General features: G+C 55.9%; 2 protein-coding genes across 9 annotated transcripts; both read left to right on the top strand.

Annotated features, from left to right (window-relative positions):
* Nucleotides 1-7840, top strand: KIRREL2 (kirre like nephrin family adhesion molecule 2). Its single transcript, XM_032488061.1, is given in 16 exon segments — nt 1-284; nt 515-664; nt 1232-1381; nt 1542-1702; nt 2106-2256; nt 2529-2634; nt 2756-2904; nt 3242-3369; nt 3460-3592; nt 3893-3993; nt 4159-4378; nt 4853-4908; nt 4910-4958; nt 5260-5363; nt 5663-5728; nt 6864-7840. Coding segments are annotated over 16 exon segments (2112 nt in total). The 5' UTR covers nt 1-232; the 3' UTR covers nt 7200-7840.
* A 999-nt stretch (nt 7841-8839) lies between these two features.
* Nucleotides 8840-17773, top strand: APLP1 (amyloid beta precursor like protein 1). Of its 8 annotated transcripts, none has more exons than XM_032488073.1 (17): nt 8840-9059; nt 9969-10112; nt 10935-11067; nt 11280-11392; nt 11622-11755; nt 11866-12050; nt 12511-12641; nt 13002-13076; nt 13946-14104; nt 14183-14311; nt 15208-15307; nt 15997-16104; nt 16366-16389; nt 16573-16643; nt 16867-16929; nt 17061-17204; nt 17322-17773. In XM_032488073.1, exons 1-17 carry the CDS (start codon nt 8931-8933, stop codon nt 17418-17420), a joined length of 1941 nt encoding a protein of 646 aa, XP_032343964.1. In that variant the 5' UTR covers nt 8840-8930; the 3' UTR covers nt 17421-17773. The 8 variants fall into 8 exon arrangements, with proteins under 8 accessions (XP_032343964.1, XP_032343965.1, XP_032343961.1 ...); XM_032488070.1 differs by having other exon boundaries at nt 8867-9059; nt 11592-11755; XM_032488069.1 differs by having other exon boundaries at nt 8867-9059; nt 11592-11755; nt 16363-16389.
* Nucleotides 17774-18993: the final 1220 nt, after the last annotated feature.

Here is an 18993-nt window from a genome sequence, read left to right as displayed (position 1 = left end):
TCCAAGAACCTGCGCGCGGAACTGGCCAGCGTTTCAGAGCCTCGGAACCTGCAGCTGAGCAGATTAGGGGAACTCCAGGCCAGAGAAAGGGGGACCGCTAGCCTGGGGCGAAGAGTCGGGACCGAAGGGATCTCCAGGCCAGAGTGGTGGGAGGTGTGCTCCCGAGGAAACGGCTGGCAGGGAAGCCAGTGCAACAGCAAATCGGCTGCATCTTGGGGGACACACGCTCACGATGCTGGTCCCCACACTCCTGGTCCTCTTCTTCTGCCTCAGAGGGCGTGCAGGTACCGGGAGGGGCGGGGACAGATAAACATAGGAGAGAATTCTTTGTCAGCTGCTGCTTTACTGGGGTGGGTGAGCCTAAGGTCTTGTACTCCTAGGTCTGAGGGAGGAGAACTCTAGCTTCTGGATCTGAGGAAAGAGCGGGCTGGGGACTGGACTCCCGGGTCCTGAATGAGGAAGTTCTTGAATGTGCCAAGCTCAGCTCTGCTCCCCCCTCACTCCTTTCTCCTAGGCCTGTCACCCCATTTCCTGCAACAGCCTGAGGACCTGGTAGTACTGCTAGGGGATGAGGCCCGGCTGCCCTGTGCCCTGGGCGCATACTGGGGGCTGGTTCAGTGGACTAAGGATGGGCTGGCTCTCGGGGGCGAAAGGGACCTGCCGGGTGAGACTGTTTTCTCTGTTCAGGGAGGGGTTGGCTCCAGGGTGAGAGTGCTGGTCTTGTGCAAGAACTGAAGTTTCTATTTTGACATTTTTAAGTTGGGGTAGTTAATGTGCTCAGGTAAACATTTGGGAGTCCTGTATTTTCAGCTTTTCTGGAGGTGACTTACAGGGTTTGTGGATTTTAATTTTTATTGTAAAATATTACATAAATGCAGAAAAACACATAAAACATAAGTGGAAGGTTTGTCAAATAATTCTACCATAGACATGCATGTAACCACTACCGAGGTCCATTGCCAGCTCCCAGAAGCCCTCCTCAGTCCCTTCCCACTCCCTTCTCACCCAAGAGGTGGCATCTAATTTGACCTTTATGGCGATAGTTTTCTTGATTTTTTTTTTTAAATTTGTCACCTCCGAGCTGCAGTGATTCTGGATTGGGAGAGGGTTACTGTTTCTCTGGCCCAGCACCCACCTTTGGTAGTGTTTTTCTCGTATGAGATGTCTGGGAATGGAGGCCTGGGGCCAGGAAATCACAACCATGGTGTGACTGCGTCTTCCCTGACTCCAGGGTGGTCCCGGTACTGGATATCAGGGAATGCAGTCAGTGGCCAGCACGACCTCCACATTAGGCCTGTGGAGCTAGAGGATCAAGCATCGTACGAATGTCAGGCTACACAAGCAGGCCTCCGTTCTCGACCAGCCCAATTGCACGTGCTGGGTGAGGATCCAGCCCACTCGTCCCCAGGGAGCCCTTTGGGCACAACCAGTGCTAACTGGGAGTCTGAGTCCAGGAGAATGGAAAAATGGCGGGTTAGAGCTGGGAAGATCAGGGTCTCTGGGCCCAGGATCTAGCTCTGACCCCAGATCCACCCCCACAGTGCCGCCAGAAGCTCCCCAGGTGCTGGGAGGCCCTTCTGTGTCTCTGGTTGCTGGGATTCCTGCGAATCTGACCTGTCGGAGCCGTGGGGATGCCCGCCCCACCCCTGAGCTGCTGTGGTTCCGTGATGGGGTCCGGCTGGATGGGGCCACCTTCCACCAGGTCAGGTCCAACACTCTGTGCCAGCCCTTGCTCATTCAGGGAAATTTGGGAGTCCATTCAGACCATAGGCTCATCCAGAAGAGAAAAAGCAATGGGAGGGCAAGGATTCAAAGCCTGGGATCCTTGGTATGTGATTAAGGATAAGGGCTCTAGGGCCAGACTACCTGGGTTCAAATTCTGACCCAACAATTCACCAGTTGATTGATCTTAACCTCTCTGTCCCTCAGTTTACTTATCTGTACAATGGGGCCAATTGTAGTATGCACCTCTAGGGTAGTTGTGAGGATTAAATGAAGTAGTATTTATAAATGCCTAGAAGAGTGCTTGACATAGTAAAGTACTACGTAAGGGTAGGTGAAATTATTATTATTCATAACCTGATGAGATTATTATTATTATTCAGACCCTGTTGAAGGAAGGAACCACTGGATCAGTGGAGAGCATCTTATCCTTGACCCCTTCCAGCCATGATGATGGAGCCACCTTGGTTTGCCGGGCCCGAAGCCAAGCCATGCCCGCAGGAAAGGACACAGCTGTCACACTGAGCCTGCAGTGTGAGTGCAGTTAGACACTGGGCTTTGAGGCTGAGGTCCTTGGGGAAAGAGGGGACTGGAACCTGGACTCCAGGATAAGAGGAAGGAGAGGGCTGTGAACCTGAAGTCCCTGAGGGAATTGGGAACTGGAGGCCTAGACTCCTAGTTGAAAGGGAAGAGAGTACTGGGGACTCAAACTCCTGGAGTGAAGGAGCTGAGAATTTGATTCCTAGGTCGTCAGTGGGGGTGTTCCATGTCCTTGCCCATCGCTGACCTTTGACTCACCTTCACAGACCCCCCAGTGGTGACTCTGTCTGCAGAACCACAGACAGTGCAGGAGGGAGAGAAGGTCACTTTCCGATGCCAAGCGACTGCTCAGCCTCCTGTTACCGGCTATAGGTGAGGACGAAGATCATCTCTTCCCCAGCCTGGAGCATGGGCTTGGGGAGGGCTGGGGCTAGGATGTGAGTAGGTGTGCATGAAGAGCAAGGACAACACTAACAGCCTATCACCGTCGCAGGTGGGCAAAGGGGGGGTCCCCGGTGCTTGGGGCCCGCGGGCCAATGTTGGTGGTAGTGGCGGACGCTTCATTCCTGACCGCGCCGGTGTCCTGTGAGGTCAGCAACGCCGTGGGTAGCGCCAACCGCAGCACAGCGCTGGATGTGCAGTGTGAGCCGGGGCGGGGCCGTGCCTGTGTCCAAAGTGGGGCGCGCTGGATGAGCTGGGGGCTACGGTGGGGCGTGGCTGTGTCCCGCTGAGGGAGGAGGTGGGGCCAGAATAGGATTTAGGCGGGGGTTGGCAGTGCTGGATCCAAGCCAAAGTGGAGCAGGGGCGGGGCGAAGGCGGGGCCCAGGGGTGTGAGTCGGGCATGTGAGCCGGGAGTGTGAGCTATGGACAGGGGCTTAAACCCAGTGGGCTCTTGTGGGTGTCGTTTCTGAGTAGCTGATCCCGAGTCAGAAGTTGCAGCCCTCCCTGGTCATGTGACCCGCTCAACTCTCTCCTTCAGTCGGGCCGATTCTTCAGGCAAAGCCGAAACCCGTGTCCGTGGACCTCGGGAACGATGCCTTCTTCACCTGTGTCTGGCGCGGAAATCCGCTCCCACGGGTAACCTGGACCCGCCGCGGGGACGCGCAGGTGAGACCCGATCTGGGGCTTGTGGCGGTGGCTGGCAGTGGCACTGATCCTTCCCAAGTTCCTGGCCGTGACGCCCCTTCACTATCCCAGGTGCTGGCCTCCGGGCCCACTCTGCGTCTTCCCGCGGTGGGGCCCGAGGATGCAGGCGACTACGTGTGCAAGGCTGAGCCAGGGCTCTCCGGCCTGGGGGGCGGCGCTGCTGAGGCTAGGTTGACTGTGAACGGTGAGAAAGGGGTGCTTCCTAGTGGAACCGACAGGTCCTAGATAAGGAGTGGGCAGAGGGGACGAGGTCTAATGAGAGTGAACATGGCCTTTAGAGGGGAAGCTCAACAGACGGCGGGACCTGGGGATTGCAGCAGGACCTAGCGAAGGCCAGCCCCAGTGGGGTTTCGAATTTGTGGAGAGGCGTGGCCTGGTTCGCTGGGGTTAGTGGGGAGTGCCCAGGCCTGGCCCCGCCCGATTGAGGACGGGCTTGAGGGAGGGCGGGGCCTCTCCTCTGATTGGTCCACAATCTCCAAACCAGCACCACCAGTAGTGACCGCCCTGCACTCTGCGCCCGCCTTCCTGAGGGGCCCCGCCCGCCTCCAGTGTCTGGTCTTCGCCTCCCCCGCCCCAGAAGCCGTGGTAAGGAAATGTCCCCGCTCTCAAGACTCATCCAAGCCATGATCCTGGACCTCTCAGCCGGACTCCCAAAACTATTGTGACTACCTCTGACATTCCTCACCGCGCCCACCGCCCCTGTCTGCCCTCCCTAGTCTCCTCAGTGATCTTCCTCTTTTGTGCCCCCAGATCTGGTCTTGGGATGACGGCTTCCTGGCAGCGGGGTCTCGGGGTAGGTTCCTGGTGGAGACGTTCCCAGCCCCAGAGGGCCGCGGAGGACAAGGTCCAGGCCTGATCTCTGTGCTACACATTTCCGGGACCCAGGAGTCCGACTTTAGCCGGGGCTTCAACTGTAGTGCCCGGAACCGGCTGGGAGAGGGAGGCACCCGGGTCAGCCTGGGCCGTAGAGGTGAGACTCTGGGCCTGAAGACCCCAAATCTGAGGATTTCAAACCTCCAAAATGTCACCATCCCCAAACAGAGGACCCTCAAATGCAGAGACCCCCAAACTTTGGGAGCCTCAAAACCATGAGTCCCTTGAATCCTGAGACCCCCTAAACAATAAGTTCCCTCGGGTACGGGATCATAAACTGAAAGCCCTCTACACTTACGTGTTTCAAAGAAGGCAATCTCCACATATTAAGAATTGCAAAGTAAAAATGCCCTCAAACTCTAAGACTCCCTAAAGTCAGGGAGTTTAAACTTGTAAAACCCCAAGTTCATGAGCCCTTAAATATAGGGATCCCAGGCTACAAAACTTGGGAATCTCCAAACTTGGTGACCTTTGAACCCAGAGGTTCCCTACCCAAGCCCTGAGCCCAGTCCCCCAGTTCCTGCTCAGTCTTCTGCTCAGCCTCCTCAGGACACCCCTCTCTTTCCTGCAGACTTGCTGCCCATGGTGAGGATTGTGGCTGGAGTGGCTGCTGTGGCCATGACTCTACTTACTGATCATCACTGGGGTGGTCCTCTGCTGCTGGCGCCACAGCAAGGGTCAGTGCCTAGGCCCCACCCCTGCCCACTGACGGGCCTGGCCTTGGGAGCTGGTCCCAGCCCTGCCTCTCTAGACCTTCCCTTGACTTGGCTCGCTTTCGGGACCTGATCCCTCCCTCAAGCTTTAACTCCACCCCCTCAGGGTCACACCCCCTGCCCTCCTAGGCCAGAGTTCTCACTGGTTCCCTGCCTCTCAACCTGATTGTCTCAGTCCTCTCTCTTCCTGCTTGTTGGCCTCCACAAGCTGTAACCCAGCCCCATTGCTTACCTCTGCCCCCACCCTCAATGTCCCTGGCCTCAGCCTCTTTCTCCAATCAAAAGAACCTGGTACGAATCCTAGGAAGCAGCGATGCATCCAGTTCAAGGGGCCACGAGGAGGAGGAGACAGGCAACGGTGAGGACCAGGTAGGATGCCAGGGTCCCCAGACCTGACTGTACCTCAAGTCTCAAATAGTAATGCAGTCTCAATTGTGATATCTGTCCTCCCAATCAGGCCCCCCCAACTCAAATAGAACCCCTGACACAATTATTCCCTAGATCAAATATGTCCCCAGGGCTCCTAGTTGTCCTGAGCCCAGACCCTAGCTCCCAGGTGCCTTTGGTCCCTCCTGCCTGGCCCCAGATGTTCCACTGAGGGTCCCTGGGGTCTGGCACTAGGGAAGGAGGATCTTCTACACTCCCTCTCACTAAGTACCCCACCCCAGGGCCCCATCGTGCACACAGACCACAGTGACCTGGTGCTGGATGAGGAGGGGGCTCTGGAGGCAAAGGTGAGTGTTGGGAGAGGAGGGGCTCCCTTTTCCGTGTCACTAACTCTCTCTTCACTTCTGTCCCCTCCTTTTTCATTCTGTTGCCCCCAGAGCTGGCACCTCACCCCCTCTGCCCACATCTTGCCACCTCCTGGGCCATCTTATCCACCTCCCCAGTCTCAGTTTGTATATCTGCTGTCTATGCCCACATATCTGCTCCAGCCTTGGCCTCCATCCCAGATCAAGATTGACTCTGCCTGTGCTTTCCCATCACAGTCCTGTTTCTGGCCTTCTAGATGCCTCTCCCTGGTTGCTTCTCTCAGTCCCCTTCCACCTTCCAGTTTCCACAGTGACCTCCCCAGATCTGCCCTTCCTTTGGGGGCCCATCTCTTTAGGGCCCCATTGACCCCCGTCCCCAGTCCAGAGTCCTTCTCTCTCTTCTCTGTACCTAGTACATTGCTATTCCCCTGGTCTGAAACACTCCTACTCTTCTTCACATACCTACCTAATTCTAGTCATTCCTCTGGTCTCAGTGCAAACATTTCTTGTTCCAGAAAGCATGCTTCCCTCCTGATCATTCTATGTTTCACCTATTAACAGCCACAACCACTGTGATCTCAGCTTCTCCGTCCCAGTCTGATCACTATCGCATCACCGTCCCAGTCTCTCTGCCTGAACTTCCCCCATCACAACCCTGACCCTTCCTGGCTCTGTCTGGTGATTCATCATTTCTCCTTTGGCCTGGGATCTCCATGAGGACAGGGCTAGGTCTATCCTTGTGACACGTGTCTCCAGCAGCAGCACAGGGGATGACAAAGAATCAAAGCCTTGAGCTACTGGGCAAATGAATGAATTAATATCTTGATCTCAATTTCCCTCTCTTGTTCCCTTTGCATCCCCTTCCACACCTCCACCCTTCAGCAGGCCTGGATCCCTTTGTCTCTGCCTTTCTCTGCCCATCTCCTTCGACTCCTTTGTTTCTTGTCACTGTTTTTCTCTCTCGCTTTGTTCTTCTAGTCTCTATGTCTCTGAGTTTCTGCCTGCTCCCTTTCTGTATCTCCTGATGTCTGGTTCTATCTCAGTGTGTCTCTCCATCAGTGACCCTCGCCTCTCTATACCCTCATATACCTTACCAAATCCCATTTTGTCCTTTCAGGACCCAACCAATGGTTACTACAAGGTCCGAGGAGTCAGTGTGAGCCTGAGCCTTGGAGAAGCCCCTGGAGGAGGCCTCTTCCTACCACCCTCCTCGCCCCTTGGACCACCAGGGACCCCTACCTTCTATGACTTCAACCCACATCTGGGCATGGTCCCCGCCTGCAGACTATATAGAGCCCGGGCTGGTTATCTCACCACACCCCATCCTCGAGCTTTTACCAGCTACATCAAGCCCACATCCTTTGGACCCCCAGATCTGGCCCCCAGCACTCCCCCCTTCCCATATGCTGCCTTCCCCACACCCAGCCACCCTCGTCTCCAGACTCACGTGTGACATCTCTCCAACTGAAGAGCCCTGGGATCTTCAACTTGCCCTGATGGACTATCCTGACTTCTGAGGAACCAGAGCAAGTTGGCGACCTTACTCTTCCAAAATTGAACATCGAGGGGAGGGAGAGTTCATTACAATTGTCTGGGTCATTGATAAACAGCTCAGCCAAAGGGGATGACCCAAGTGGGAGCAAAATGGCCACCATGCCAACCCAATTCCCCTGTGTAAAAGAGATTCGAGATGGCAAATGGGCCCTTTGCAGAGGGATGGGGGACAAGGGGTGATAGAAATTAGGGGCAGAGAAGGAAGTTGTTTCCAGATACTGACAGAAGATATTTCAAGATGACCACCTGCACTGAGAAGAAAGGCAACATAAGGCAGAATAAGATGGAGGCCCTGTCCTGGCTGTTTCCAAGGGGTACTTGGCTTCATCCATGGAAATGCAGCCAAAATGGCCATTCACTCTCCAGAAACCCAAGATGACCACCATCTTAATTCCTTCTACCTCCCTTAAAGGCCCAGAAAGAACTGGACCCAAGGAGCAAAGATAGGGTGAGAACTGCCATGGCAGGAATGGGAGGGGGTGTTAGAATCTAGGAATAAGAATATTTATGTTTAATTAAAAAAGTCAAGAAGTGAATGTCTTAGAGATTCTCCTGGCATCATTGCCATCCATCAAGAGAGCCATCAAACCTGCCCCAAGGCCCTTCCTCTAGACTATGAAATGGGTATAAGAAAAACTGTGAGCCACCCCCAGCCTTTTATTACCTATTTAGTGCTCTGAGCTCTTTTAATACATATCTACACAAACATGTATGCACAGATGCATACACATGACAAGGCCCAGTCCCCTTGAGGAAGACAGTTACACTAACACTATCTTTTGAGGAGACAAAGCAGTGAGCCTTGAAGGAGAAGGCGGTCAGGGAGAGGCCAGAGGTGGGAAAATAGAAATGCCCTGGTGCTTAGAGCAAGGTTGGGGGTCCAGATCCTTATACAGAGGTGCTGGGTACCTGACCCAACTCATCCTTAAAGAAAGGGCCTGGAGGCTTTGGTTCATGGATCTTTGATTTAGGAATTAAAGGCCTGGGTGCCTAGGGCCCCTGGGAAACAGCAGACGGCCTGGACTCCTGGGTCTTAGGGAGAAAGGGCTAAGGACTTGGTCTCTAGCCCTGAGAAAGAAGGTTCCTGGGGCCCAGACTCCTGGATATGAGGGAGAAGGGGACTAGGTCTCAATCACTGTGTTCTTGACTGGGGAGATTTTGGAGGCCTGTATTCCTGGGACCTCAAGAGAGGATAGAGGAGGTAGGGAGTGGTATCCAATGCTGGCACCCCTGGAAGAAAAGGAAGATGATTTGTTAGTGTCTGGGTCCGAGGGAGGAGAAAGCTTGGGGTGAGCGGTCTGAACTCGAAATCCACAACTGCAGAGTCCATGACCCAGACTCCTGGCTGCGCCCTTGCGTGGGGTGGGACGCCTGGACTCTCAAGGGGGCAGACGCCTGGCTCAGGCTCCCACCCGGGGTTCCCGAGCCGCTCCACTCTGCGCAGAGCTGCCACGCTATTGTCCTGGCCAGGAAGGCGGGGCCGGCGCGGGGCGGGGCTGGCGGCGCCGGCGCAGCCCGGGGGCGGCGGGAGGAGGAGGTGGCGGCGGTGGCGCTGGGAGCTCCTGTCACCGCTGGGGCCGGGCCGGGCTGGGCGGGAGTGCAGGGGACGTGAGGGCGCGAGGGCCGGGACATGGGGCCCGCCAGCCCCGCCGCTCGTCGTCTGGGCCCGCTGCTACTGCTGCTGCCACTATTGCTGCTGCTTCTGCGCGCGCAGCTCGCCGTCGGGAGCCTGACCGGTGGGAGCCCCAGCGCCGCCGAGGTGAGGCTCCACTGGGTTCTGGGGGATGGGGGAAGGGGCGGGACTGGGCCTCTGGACACCGACGCGGACACGTCCAGAGCAGAAAACGTAGTCTTTCCAGCCAGGTGGCCGGTTCCCAGGGCCCCTAACAGCACTAGACATTCATGAACCCAGAAGTCCAGGCCCCATCTCCCCCATCATCTGTCGTCCCAGTCCCAGCCCCCTCCTGCCCCCAGTATAGAAATTGGATTTTCTAGAGCCCCTGGTCCCAGAAGTCCAGCCCCCTCAGACCCTATCGACCTGGTGACTCAGCCCCAGCCCTTTCCCACCTGAACAGGACTCACAGGGCAGCAAGGCACCTACAGCCAAAAACCTGGGCCCTTTGCATCCTCTGGACCCATATGAGGGCTCCCGCAAGCCTCCCAGGACCCAGGCATCTAGGCCTCCTGCCACCGCCCCCCAAGTCAAGATGTAGCTCTCCATCCCTCAAGGATTTGGTGTCCAGGCCTGCAGGGCCCTGAAGCCAGGCCTTGTGGTCTTTGCACCCGAGAATGGGAGCCTGAACTAGGGATGTAGGGAGGAGGGGCCAGAACGCCTGGGTTCTGGCCTCCTCCCCCGCCATTTGGGTTTAACCCCTTCGGGCTCTAGTGCGACTGCGCTGGGGTGAAGGCGGAGCCTGTCTCCACGGCAACAAGGCTGCGAGAATCCCGGGGGACCCGGGTCGCCGTAGCAACGGCAGAGCTGGGGCGCCCCCGCCCTGTGGGAGCTGTTTCCCAGGGAACCGAACCTCTACGGAGGCGGGTGCGCGGTGCGTGGTGGAGAGGGCTGGTGCTGGGGGTCTGAACGTTTGGGTCCTAGGGAGCAAAGACCAGGGGACCCACATGCCAGCGTCCCCCGTGCCCTCGCTGACCCCTCCGCCCCCACCCCCAGGCCCCTGGGTCGGCCCAGGTGGCTGGACTATGCGGGCGCCTAACCCTTCACCGGGATCTGCGCACCGGCCGTTGGGAACCAGACCCACAGCGCTCGCGACGCTGCCTCCGGGACCCGCAACGCGTGCTGGAGTACTGCAGACAGGTAGGCGGGACCTACCGGGAGGGGCGTGGCCAGCAGGACAGCGGGTCCAACTTGGGGCCGGGTCCCCCCGAAGAAGCTAGTAGTGCAAAAGGCAAGGTCCAGGGAGATGAGGGATCCAAGGCGGCATGGAAAGCTAGGGGGCGTGGCCAACAAAGAAGCGAAGTTAGGGTAAGACAGGACCTGGTTTTTTGAGAAACCAAGTCAGGAAAAGGGTAGAACCGTGCAAAGACAGCCAGCTAAGGGAAGTGTCGAGTGAAGAGACAGGGTTTAGACATATTGGTGGGCTTTTTAAAGAGTAGGGTCGTAGATGGGCGTGGCCAAAGGAGAGGCGGGGCTAAAACAAAAAGACCTGGACCAGCGAGACTAGGAAAGGGGTGGACCCCAGTGCGGGAGAGGTTATGAAAAGGCAGGTCTAACACAAAGAGAAGGGCTATCTACTGAGAGGCCTAACGGCGAGAGAGGCGAGGCTTAAAGGGTGGAATCTAGGGGGAAATGAATCTGATTGCGGAAGGGGGCAGAGACGACTACAAGAGAGATGGGCTAGGAGGGACTGAGATGTGGGCAGGTCGAGGGACCTTCGTAAAGAAACGACAGGCAAATGGGCGGAGCCTAAGGATGGCGTGGCTTTTAAGAGTGCTACTAGGGGGCGTGGTCAATGCGCTTGAGGGGCTTAGATACCTAAGACTGGTTCCACAGAGCAGAAGAACCTGGGGAGGAAATATCCTTATGAATACCAGAGTCTTGAAAAGGGACATACCAGTGCAGAAGCGCCTTTGGCAGGGACAGGGCAGGGGGTTGATCGCCTCCACCTGGTGCCCCCAGATGTACCCGGAGCTGCAGATTGCACGTGTGGAACAAGCGACGCAGGCCATCCCCATGGAGCGCTGGTGCGGGGATGCCCGGGGTGGCCACTGTGCCCACACCCACCACCAGGTTGTGCCTTTCCGCTGCCTGCGTGAGTCACAGGCTAAGGGAGGGGAACGGAAGTGGTGGGAGAGTGTATCCAAGGGGTGAAATTCTGGCCCTGGTTTCCGGCTCACATTAGAGAGGATGATGCCTGGGTCCAGAGTGGGGCAGAGAAGACTCTGAGGATAAAAGATCTGGATTCTGAGGAGGGTAGGATTCGTGGCTGTGGGAGTGTCTCACTCTGATGCCCCCATTTGCCAGCGGGTGAATTCGTGAGCGAGGCCCTGCTGGTGCCTGAAGGCTGCCGGTTCTTGCACCAGGAGCGCATGGACCAGTGCGAGAGTTCAACCCGGAGGCATCAGGAGGCACAGGAGGTCAGGACCCCGCCCATTCATTCTCATCCCCTCAGAACCCAGGGGTACAGTCCTCTAACACCTTCCTCCTCCAGAACCCAAGTCTGGACCTCAGCCCCCTCTTCCCACTGGGGTAGAATGAGAAATCCAGGCTCCCAGCCCCATCAGTCCCCAAACCCCCGGCATCCTGGCTCCTTGTCTACCCTCTCTTACCCCACAGTCCTGGCATCTGGGCCCACTCTTCCCGCAGGCCTGCAGCTCCCAGGGCCTCATCCTGCATGGCTCGGGCATGCTTTTGCCCTGTGGCACAGATCGGTTCCGAGGTGTGGAGTATGTGTGCTGCCCCCCTCCAGTGACCCCCAACCCGTCTGGGACAGCAGTTGGGTGAGTGGGAGGGCACCCTCCATGCTCAACCCAAGGCTCCTGAGGCAGAAGATGGAAGCCTGGGGGCCTGGGCCCAGGTTCTTACTGCCTCGGGTCTTCTGCTCCCTCAGTGACCCCTCCACCCGGTCCTGGCCCCTGGGGGGCAGAGTAGAGGGGGGTGAGGACGAGGAAGAGGAGGACTCCTTCCTACAGCCAGTAGATGATTACTTCGTGGAGCCACCACGGGCTGAAGAGGAAGAAGAGGAGGAAAGAGTCCCACCCTCAAGCTCTCATACCCCTGCAGGGGTCAGCAAAGGTAAGGCAGTCTCTGAACCCCTAGTCCCCTCCACCCTGGAAGGAGGATGTTTTAAGGGAGCCTTGGTATAGGGGCATCTTTGGGAGGGACCTGTGGGTGAGAAGCCCTGTTGGAGGAAATGAGAGGAATGGGAGGGGCTTTGCGTTAAGTAGAGGTGGAAGGGCCAACCTGCTAAGTATGCAAAGAGTGAGGGTGGTCTGAGGGTACCTGGAAGTAGAGGAGCCATTTGTTAGGTCCTGAAGATTATTTGAGGAAACCTTGGAGGACAGTGTAATGGATTCCTAAGCTTCTCAAGAACAGGCCCAGTCCAGAACCCTGTCTCATATGATGCCAGGCAGCAACCATGGCTAAAGTGAACACATGATGGTCTCCAGTGTGCTCCGGGAAATGCATTTCTCTGGGAAGGGAAGGTGACCTGGAGGTGGGCTTCAGGCTGACTCCCTGATTCGTGGCCTTGCAGTGACTCCCACCCCGAGGCCCACAGATGGTGTGGACGTGTACTTTGGCATGCCTGGAGAAATCAGCGAGCATGAGGGGTTCCTGCGGGCCAAGATGGATCTGGAGGAGCGCAGGATGCGCCAGATTAATGAGGTGATGGTACTGGGGGCCCCAGGATCCCCCATAACACAGAGCTCCCTAAATACCAGGGAATTTCTCAGGGACACATTGAGACTATCTCTAAAGGCTCCCCAAGCCCCCATCAACCCCCATCCCTCAACACCACCCCTAAGTTGATCAGGGATCCCTCACCCGTCTAGAATCCCACTGACAGATTCTGTGCAAACTCCGGTGCATGACACTCTTCCACTTTAAATTCCTTCTGAATCCTCGCTCTTGGGAATCCAAGAGGCAGTGGTATTTAAGGGATCTGGAACTTCTGAAGAGGGGTTGAAGGACTCACTGGGTAGAATAGGGTGGATTCGAGGATCCTGAAGCTCCCCTTTTCCCCAGGTGATGCGTGAATGGGCCATGGCGGACAACCAGTCCAAGAACCTGCCTAAAGCCGACAGACAGGCCCTGAATGAGGTAGCACAGCCTCCAGGGGGTCCTGCTCAGACCTGTCCACCAGCTGGGGCACACGGGGTCTCAGCCCTGCTCAGGCTTTGTCTGGCCTGGGCCAGTTTCACCTCTTTCTACTTATATGGGCCTCTCCTGGCCCCACCCCTGCATTTGGCTCCACCTTCTTGGCCTACATCCAACCTGACATTGCCCTCCTCCGATTGGCCATGTTTTCCCCTGCCTTAACTTGATCCCAACCCCTGAGGGCTGGCTCTGGAGCCCTCTCCCAGGCAGGGCCCCTGCAAAAACAGCCAGGTCCTTCTCAGCCTCTTTTTGATGCTAGGCCCTGCCCCCTGACTCTGGTCCTGCCCCTCCAATCTCACTTTTACTTAGTCCTTCCTCAGTGGGCCTCATGACACTCCCACCCACCTCTCTCAGCCTCACCGTGGTACAGCCCTGCCCTGTGCAGACCCTGCTCAGTTAGCCCCATTCCCAGACTCTTTCACCCACCCCCTACAGTCTCATTTAGGCACAACCTGTCTCCATCTGGCCCTTCCCAGGCCTGGAGCCCCACCTTTCCTACAGCACTTGGTCCATTTCACCATAACACAGGCCAGCTGTCCTAAGATTGTTCCCATCCAATGCCATTTACACCTTCAGCTGAGTTCCCAGTAGACCTAGTCCTGCCCCTACTCTACCTGGCCCTGCAGCCCCACCCCCACCAGTCTATGATCACCTGCTGTGATCTAGTCCTGCCCCAGGTTGGCTCTGCCCAGGCCTGGATCCACTGCACCCCCACCCCACTTGGCCCTAGCTCCCTGCCTTTCCAGACCCCCTTTAACCCGTGCTTTCATCCATCTTTGCCTCTCCTGACCCGGTGCCCACCCCGTCGCCAGCACTTTCAGTCCATTCTGCAGACCCTGGAGGAGCAGGTGTCTGGTGAGCGACAGCGCCTGGTGGAGACCCATGCCACCCGAGTCATCGCCCTCATCAACGACCAGCGCCGGGCTGCCTTGGAAGGTTTCCTGGCGGCGCTGCAGGGGGATCCGCCTCAGGTGTGGGAGCCGTCGGGGCAGAGAGCAGAGGGTGAAAAGGGCTGGGGCAGACCTGGACAGCCTTCACCCCTCCCACAGCCAGAGCGTGTCCTGCTGGCCCTGCGTCGCTACCTGCGTGCGGAGCAGAAGGAGCAAAGGCACACGCTGCGACACTACCAGCACGTGGCCGCCGTGGACCCCGAGAAGGCCCAGCAGATGCGCTTCCAGGTGCTCAGAATCTTCCAGCTCCCAAGTACTCTGCTATCCCTCAGACCCCAGTCTCTTGGCCTCCATCTCTCAGACTCTTCTCTTGCCTCTCAGACCCTCTTTCTGTCCCTTGGACCTCCTTCCTACCCCTGGAACCCCCTCTCTGTGCTTGGGACCTATTCCAGTCCCTCAGATCCCTACTTCCTGACCTTGGAACGCTGTCTCCCCCACCCGCTTTGATCCCTTTTTTGTCCCTTGAATCCCTACTTCCTGTCCCTTGGTCTCCTACTTCCTTTCTCAGATCCCCCTCCTGTGTCTTGAACCCTTTTCCCGTCCCTCAGCCCTTCTTTCCCCCAACCCCACTTATTCTCCCTGGAACCCTTTTTCTGTGCCCTCAGATCCTAATTTCTGTGTCTTGGGTGTTCTCTTCCTGTCCCAGAATACTCCATTCTATGCTCTTGAACCCCAAGCCTCGCCCTTGAACCACACCATTTCTATATGACCCTCCAACCCCACTTCCTTCTCCTGAACCCCGTCAAACCTCTCTTTTGATTCCTCAGACCGTACTTTCTGCCCCTCCTACCCACTTACCACCATGCCCTGTCTTCTAAACCATGTTCCTTGCATCCTATACTTAGTCTATCTCTTAACAGCTATTCCTTTTCCTTCTCCCTTATTTTCTTTCCAAGACTCTCACTTCCTGTTTTCTGTACATCTTTTCCTTTTCTTTGTATTCTGCTGCTCCTCCTTCAGTTTCCTGCCTCCTGTGGCCCACTTCCCGGCCCTTGTCCGCTATTTCCTGTCCAGTATGTGCTACTTTTCCTTCAGCCCTACTGACCTCCCCCTGCACCCTGCCTCTGTTTCCCCGTCTCTAGCCTGCACTGCTCAGTTCATCCTTCATATTCACTCCCCAACAGGTGCAGACCCACCTTCAAGTAATCGAAGAAAGAATGAATCAGAGCCTGGGGCTGCTTGACCAGAACCCCCAGCTCGCTCAGGAGTTGCGGCCCCAGATCCGTGAGTACTTCATCTTGACCCCCGACCTTTGACTCCCCACCCCACCCGCCATTTCCAATATCTATTCCTATGTAAAAAACTGAAGAACATAGTGGCTTAAGTCAAGCACTTTCTTTGCTCATGATTCTGCTGTCTGGTCTGGGTTCCACTGGGTGCTTCTTCTGCTGGTCTTGTCAGCAGTCAAGCGTGGAGCTACACTGGCTAGCAGGTCAGCCGGGGGCTGGGACTCTGGCACAAGTGAGTCTCTCTCCCTCTCCGTGAAAGCTCAGGGCTTCTCTCCTCTGTGGAGCCCCTCCATGTGGTCTCCCCAGCAGGGCACCTGGACCTCCTACATGGTGGTTGAGGCTCCCCAAAGCACGAAAGTGGAAACTGCCAGGTCTTCTTAAGGCTTGGGTCCACATTCCACTGGTTAAAGCAAGTCACCAGCCCAGTCCAGATTCAAGAATGTGACAGCCCGCAGATCTAATGTGACTTCCTCCTGGATGTCCCATGCCTAACCCTAATTCTCCTGCTCTTTAAGGCCACTCTCTTGAACTTCTCCATCCTCCTCCATTCAGCTCCCCACTTCCCATGATCCCTGTATGGCTACCCCCAATCACTCTACTGTTGGGGTGCCATCCGTTCACCCAGTTCTGTTTTTTGGATCCCTGTGCTCATGACCTCACCACCTCTCTGCATGTTCCCCTCAGAGGAGCTCCTCCACTCTGAACACCTGGGTCCCAATGAATTGGAAGCCCCTGCCCCAGGGGGCAGCAGTGAGGACAAGGGTGGGCTACAGCCTCTGGATTCCAAGGACGGTGAGTTAACCCAACTATAAAGAATCTCAGACTTTGGGAGACAGGCCCCCAACCTCAGTTCTAATCCCCTGAAGTCTGAGGGGTCTTAGCCACCGCAGTGAGTGGGAGAGGATGGGAAGGGATGTCTGAGATTGTGGAGGCCTTTGCAGGGTCCTTGCTCCTCCTTCCTTGGCCCCTGGGAGGGTGTTCCCCATACTTTCTTCAGTGATGCTCTCCTCTCTTCACTGTTCCACCTGTCTTGCCTTCTCTGGCTGCCAGCAGACACCCCCATGGCCCTTCCAAAAGGTGAGTATCTCACTGAGTAGCCCCCAGCCACCAAATCCCACTGAGCCCTTGAGCCCAGGCTGGAAAAGGGCCCATGCACTGGGAACCTCCTGGGGTGGAGTCCAGTGCCCCTTCTGACCCCCTCCTCAGGTAGGGGTAGCACCGTTCTGGAGTCTCAGAAATAAGATAGGATTTGGGGGGTAGGGTCCACAGAACAAGATGCTGCATCCTCTGGGAAAGAGAAGATGTCCCCCCTGGAGCAGTATGAACGAAAGGTAAGCTAGACCTGTGGGTGCCTGGAGACGGGGACTGGTCTCCTAGGTCTGAAGGAGGAGGTGCTAGGGGTTTGGATTCCTTGACCTGAGGGAAGGAGGAACTGAGGACGTGGACTTCAGGGTCCCAGGGAAGAAAAGGGCTGGTGGATGTCTTCTTGGGGCTCAGGGGAGGAGGCGGCTGGGACCCAGACTCCTGGTTCCCTGACACCTCCTGCTCCCCCAGGTGAATGTGTCTGTTCCAAGGGGTTTTCCTTTCCACTCATCGGAGATTCAGAGAGATGAGCTGGTAAGAGGAGGAATATTCTGTGTACCTAGGGGGAGAGGTCAGACGACAGTGGCTAGGCTGCAACTCCCAAAGCCAACACAGGGCCCTGGTGAGCCTCAAAGATGACCCCGCCCTATCTCCTCTCCCTGCAGGCACCAGCTGGAACAGGCATATCCCGAGAGGCTGTGTCAGGTCTGCTGATCATGGGAGCTGGTGGGGGCTCCCTGATCGTCCTCTCCATGCTGCTTTTGCGCAGGAAGAAGCCCTACGGGGCCATCAGCCATGGAGTGGTGGAGGTGAGAGGCACAAAGACCTGGAGTGAGGAGGAGTTCCAGACCCTGGGCGTTGGGGGTGGAGTGAGATCTGCGGTCAGGTCCCTATGCCCCACTATCCCTCTCCCGCCCCTACTGCAGGTGGACCCCATGCTGACCCTGGAGGAGCAGCAGCTGCGTGAACTGCAGCGTCATGGCTACGAGAACCCTACCTACCGCTTCCTGGAGGAACGACCCTGAACCAGCCCCCTTCACCCCTTCGGCTGAGCCCAGACCGTCTCTCTTCCTGGAGCCCCAGAACCCCAACTCCCAGCCTGGAGGAGGGGTCTTGAAAAAGTTCATTACACATCCTTTGTGAAGGGGCTGGAAATTCTCACTTCCCCTTTCCAATTTCAAATTCCATCCCTGAGAAATCCCTAGGTATTCCCAGCTGCATCCCCGCTTAGGACCTCCTCACCTTAATTTATTTTGTACATTAATTTATTGTTTCTTAAAGTGGCTACCAACTTGGTCCTAGTGTTTGTTGTTCCCTGGAATCCATCCTCCCACATGTCCCCCACTAATACCCCAATAAAGTTCTCTTCCCCACCAGACCATCCTGTGTCTCTCTGGGGGAATCAATGTGTATCAAGCTCTGGACGCTGGTGTGCATCTTTGATTAGGCCTCCTTCACCTCTTTAAACTGTAGGAGAGCTCTTTAAATCTGGGTGGGGCCTATGGGAGGGGGCAGGGCCCAGAGAGCTGGGATTGTATCCAGGAGCTTTCCGCGGTGCTGATTTCTAAGCCTCTATCCGCTGAGTTTCAGAGTGGACTCCTAGGAGGCTGGGCTCTAGCAAGTTTCCCCTGCCTTCTACTCACCCCCACACACAATCACATGCAGCATCCACCCCCAGCCTGTAAGCCCAATGAGGAACAAGGAATCTTGAATCCCTCTTCCCAGTCCCAAGTTTGCACTTCTTGGGGAGTCCATAGGAATCCCCCTGGAGCATGGAAATCCAACCACGTGTCCCAGAGAGGCTTATGTGATGTCTGCAACTGCGTCCATTTTGTGACATGTTGGAACTGTCTCTCTACCTATGCTGTTACCTGTCTCAAGAGGATTGTTATGAGGATTAAAAGGATTAATATTTGTGGAGACATTAGAACTGTGCCTGCCTCTTCACAAGTGTCTGTTGAATAAATTCTAAAATGTCATGGCAGCGAACACTCATATGGCACTCATCCTGTTCCAGGCACTGCTCCAGGGTCTTTACATGCATTGGCATACTTAACCATTACTTCTACCCCACAAATTAGGTACCATGACTATCCTCTTATAGATTAGGAAATGGAGGCTAAGAGTTTACATCACATTCCCAAGATCACCATCTAGGAAGGGTCAGAGGTAAGATTTCAGCCCAGGAAACCTGGCTTCCAGCACCCATACTCTTGGCCATTTCGCTAAACTGGTGCCTAATAATTTGTGACTGTCCCATATGGTGTTCTGGTTGTGCACTGCAAAATTTCAGGTGATACCATTCATCGGTTAGACAGTGCAGATTTGTATTCTTACAACTTCCCAGCAGATGGTAGTAGTGTGCCTTGTTCTAATGTCAGGATTGCACAATTTCCTGACAGATGGCTGAGGGAGGGACCACCTATTTTTAATTCTCCCAAAAGATCTATGAGCTCACAGTGGCTCTTCATAATATATACACGTAAATATAGGTCACATATATTAAATATAGAGGGTAGGTATTGGGGGGAAGATGTGTACCTGATGCAAGTTGGATACAAGGCCCCAGTTTCATTACGAACCCAGTTTGCAACATTA

This window comes from Camelus ferus, chromosome 9, assembly GCF_009834535.1.
Source record: "Camelus ferus isolate YT-003-E chromosome 9, BCGSAC_Cfer_1.0, whole genome shotgun sequence".
NCBI lineage: Eukaryota > Metazoa > Chordata > Mammalia > Artiodactyla > Camelidae > Camelus > Camelus ferus.
This window is presented reverse-complemented; position numbering and strand designations above follow the sequence as displayed.

Bases quoted from the DNA above. Each gene is read 5' to 3' on its own strand.
- APLP1 (XM_032488069.1), top strand. From the start codon at position 8,931: ATGGGGCCCGCCAGCCCCGCCGCTCGTCGTCTGGGCCCGCTGCTACTG. The intron at 15,308-15,996 runs GTGAGTACTTCA...TGTTCCCCTCAG, and splicing joins GGAGTTGCGGCCCCAGATCC to AGGAGCTCCTCCACTCTGAA. The intron at 17,205-17,321 runs GTGAGAGGCACA...CCCCTACTGCAG, and splicing joins TCAGCCATGGAGTGGTGGAG to GTGGACCCCATGCTGACCCT.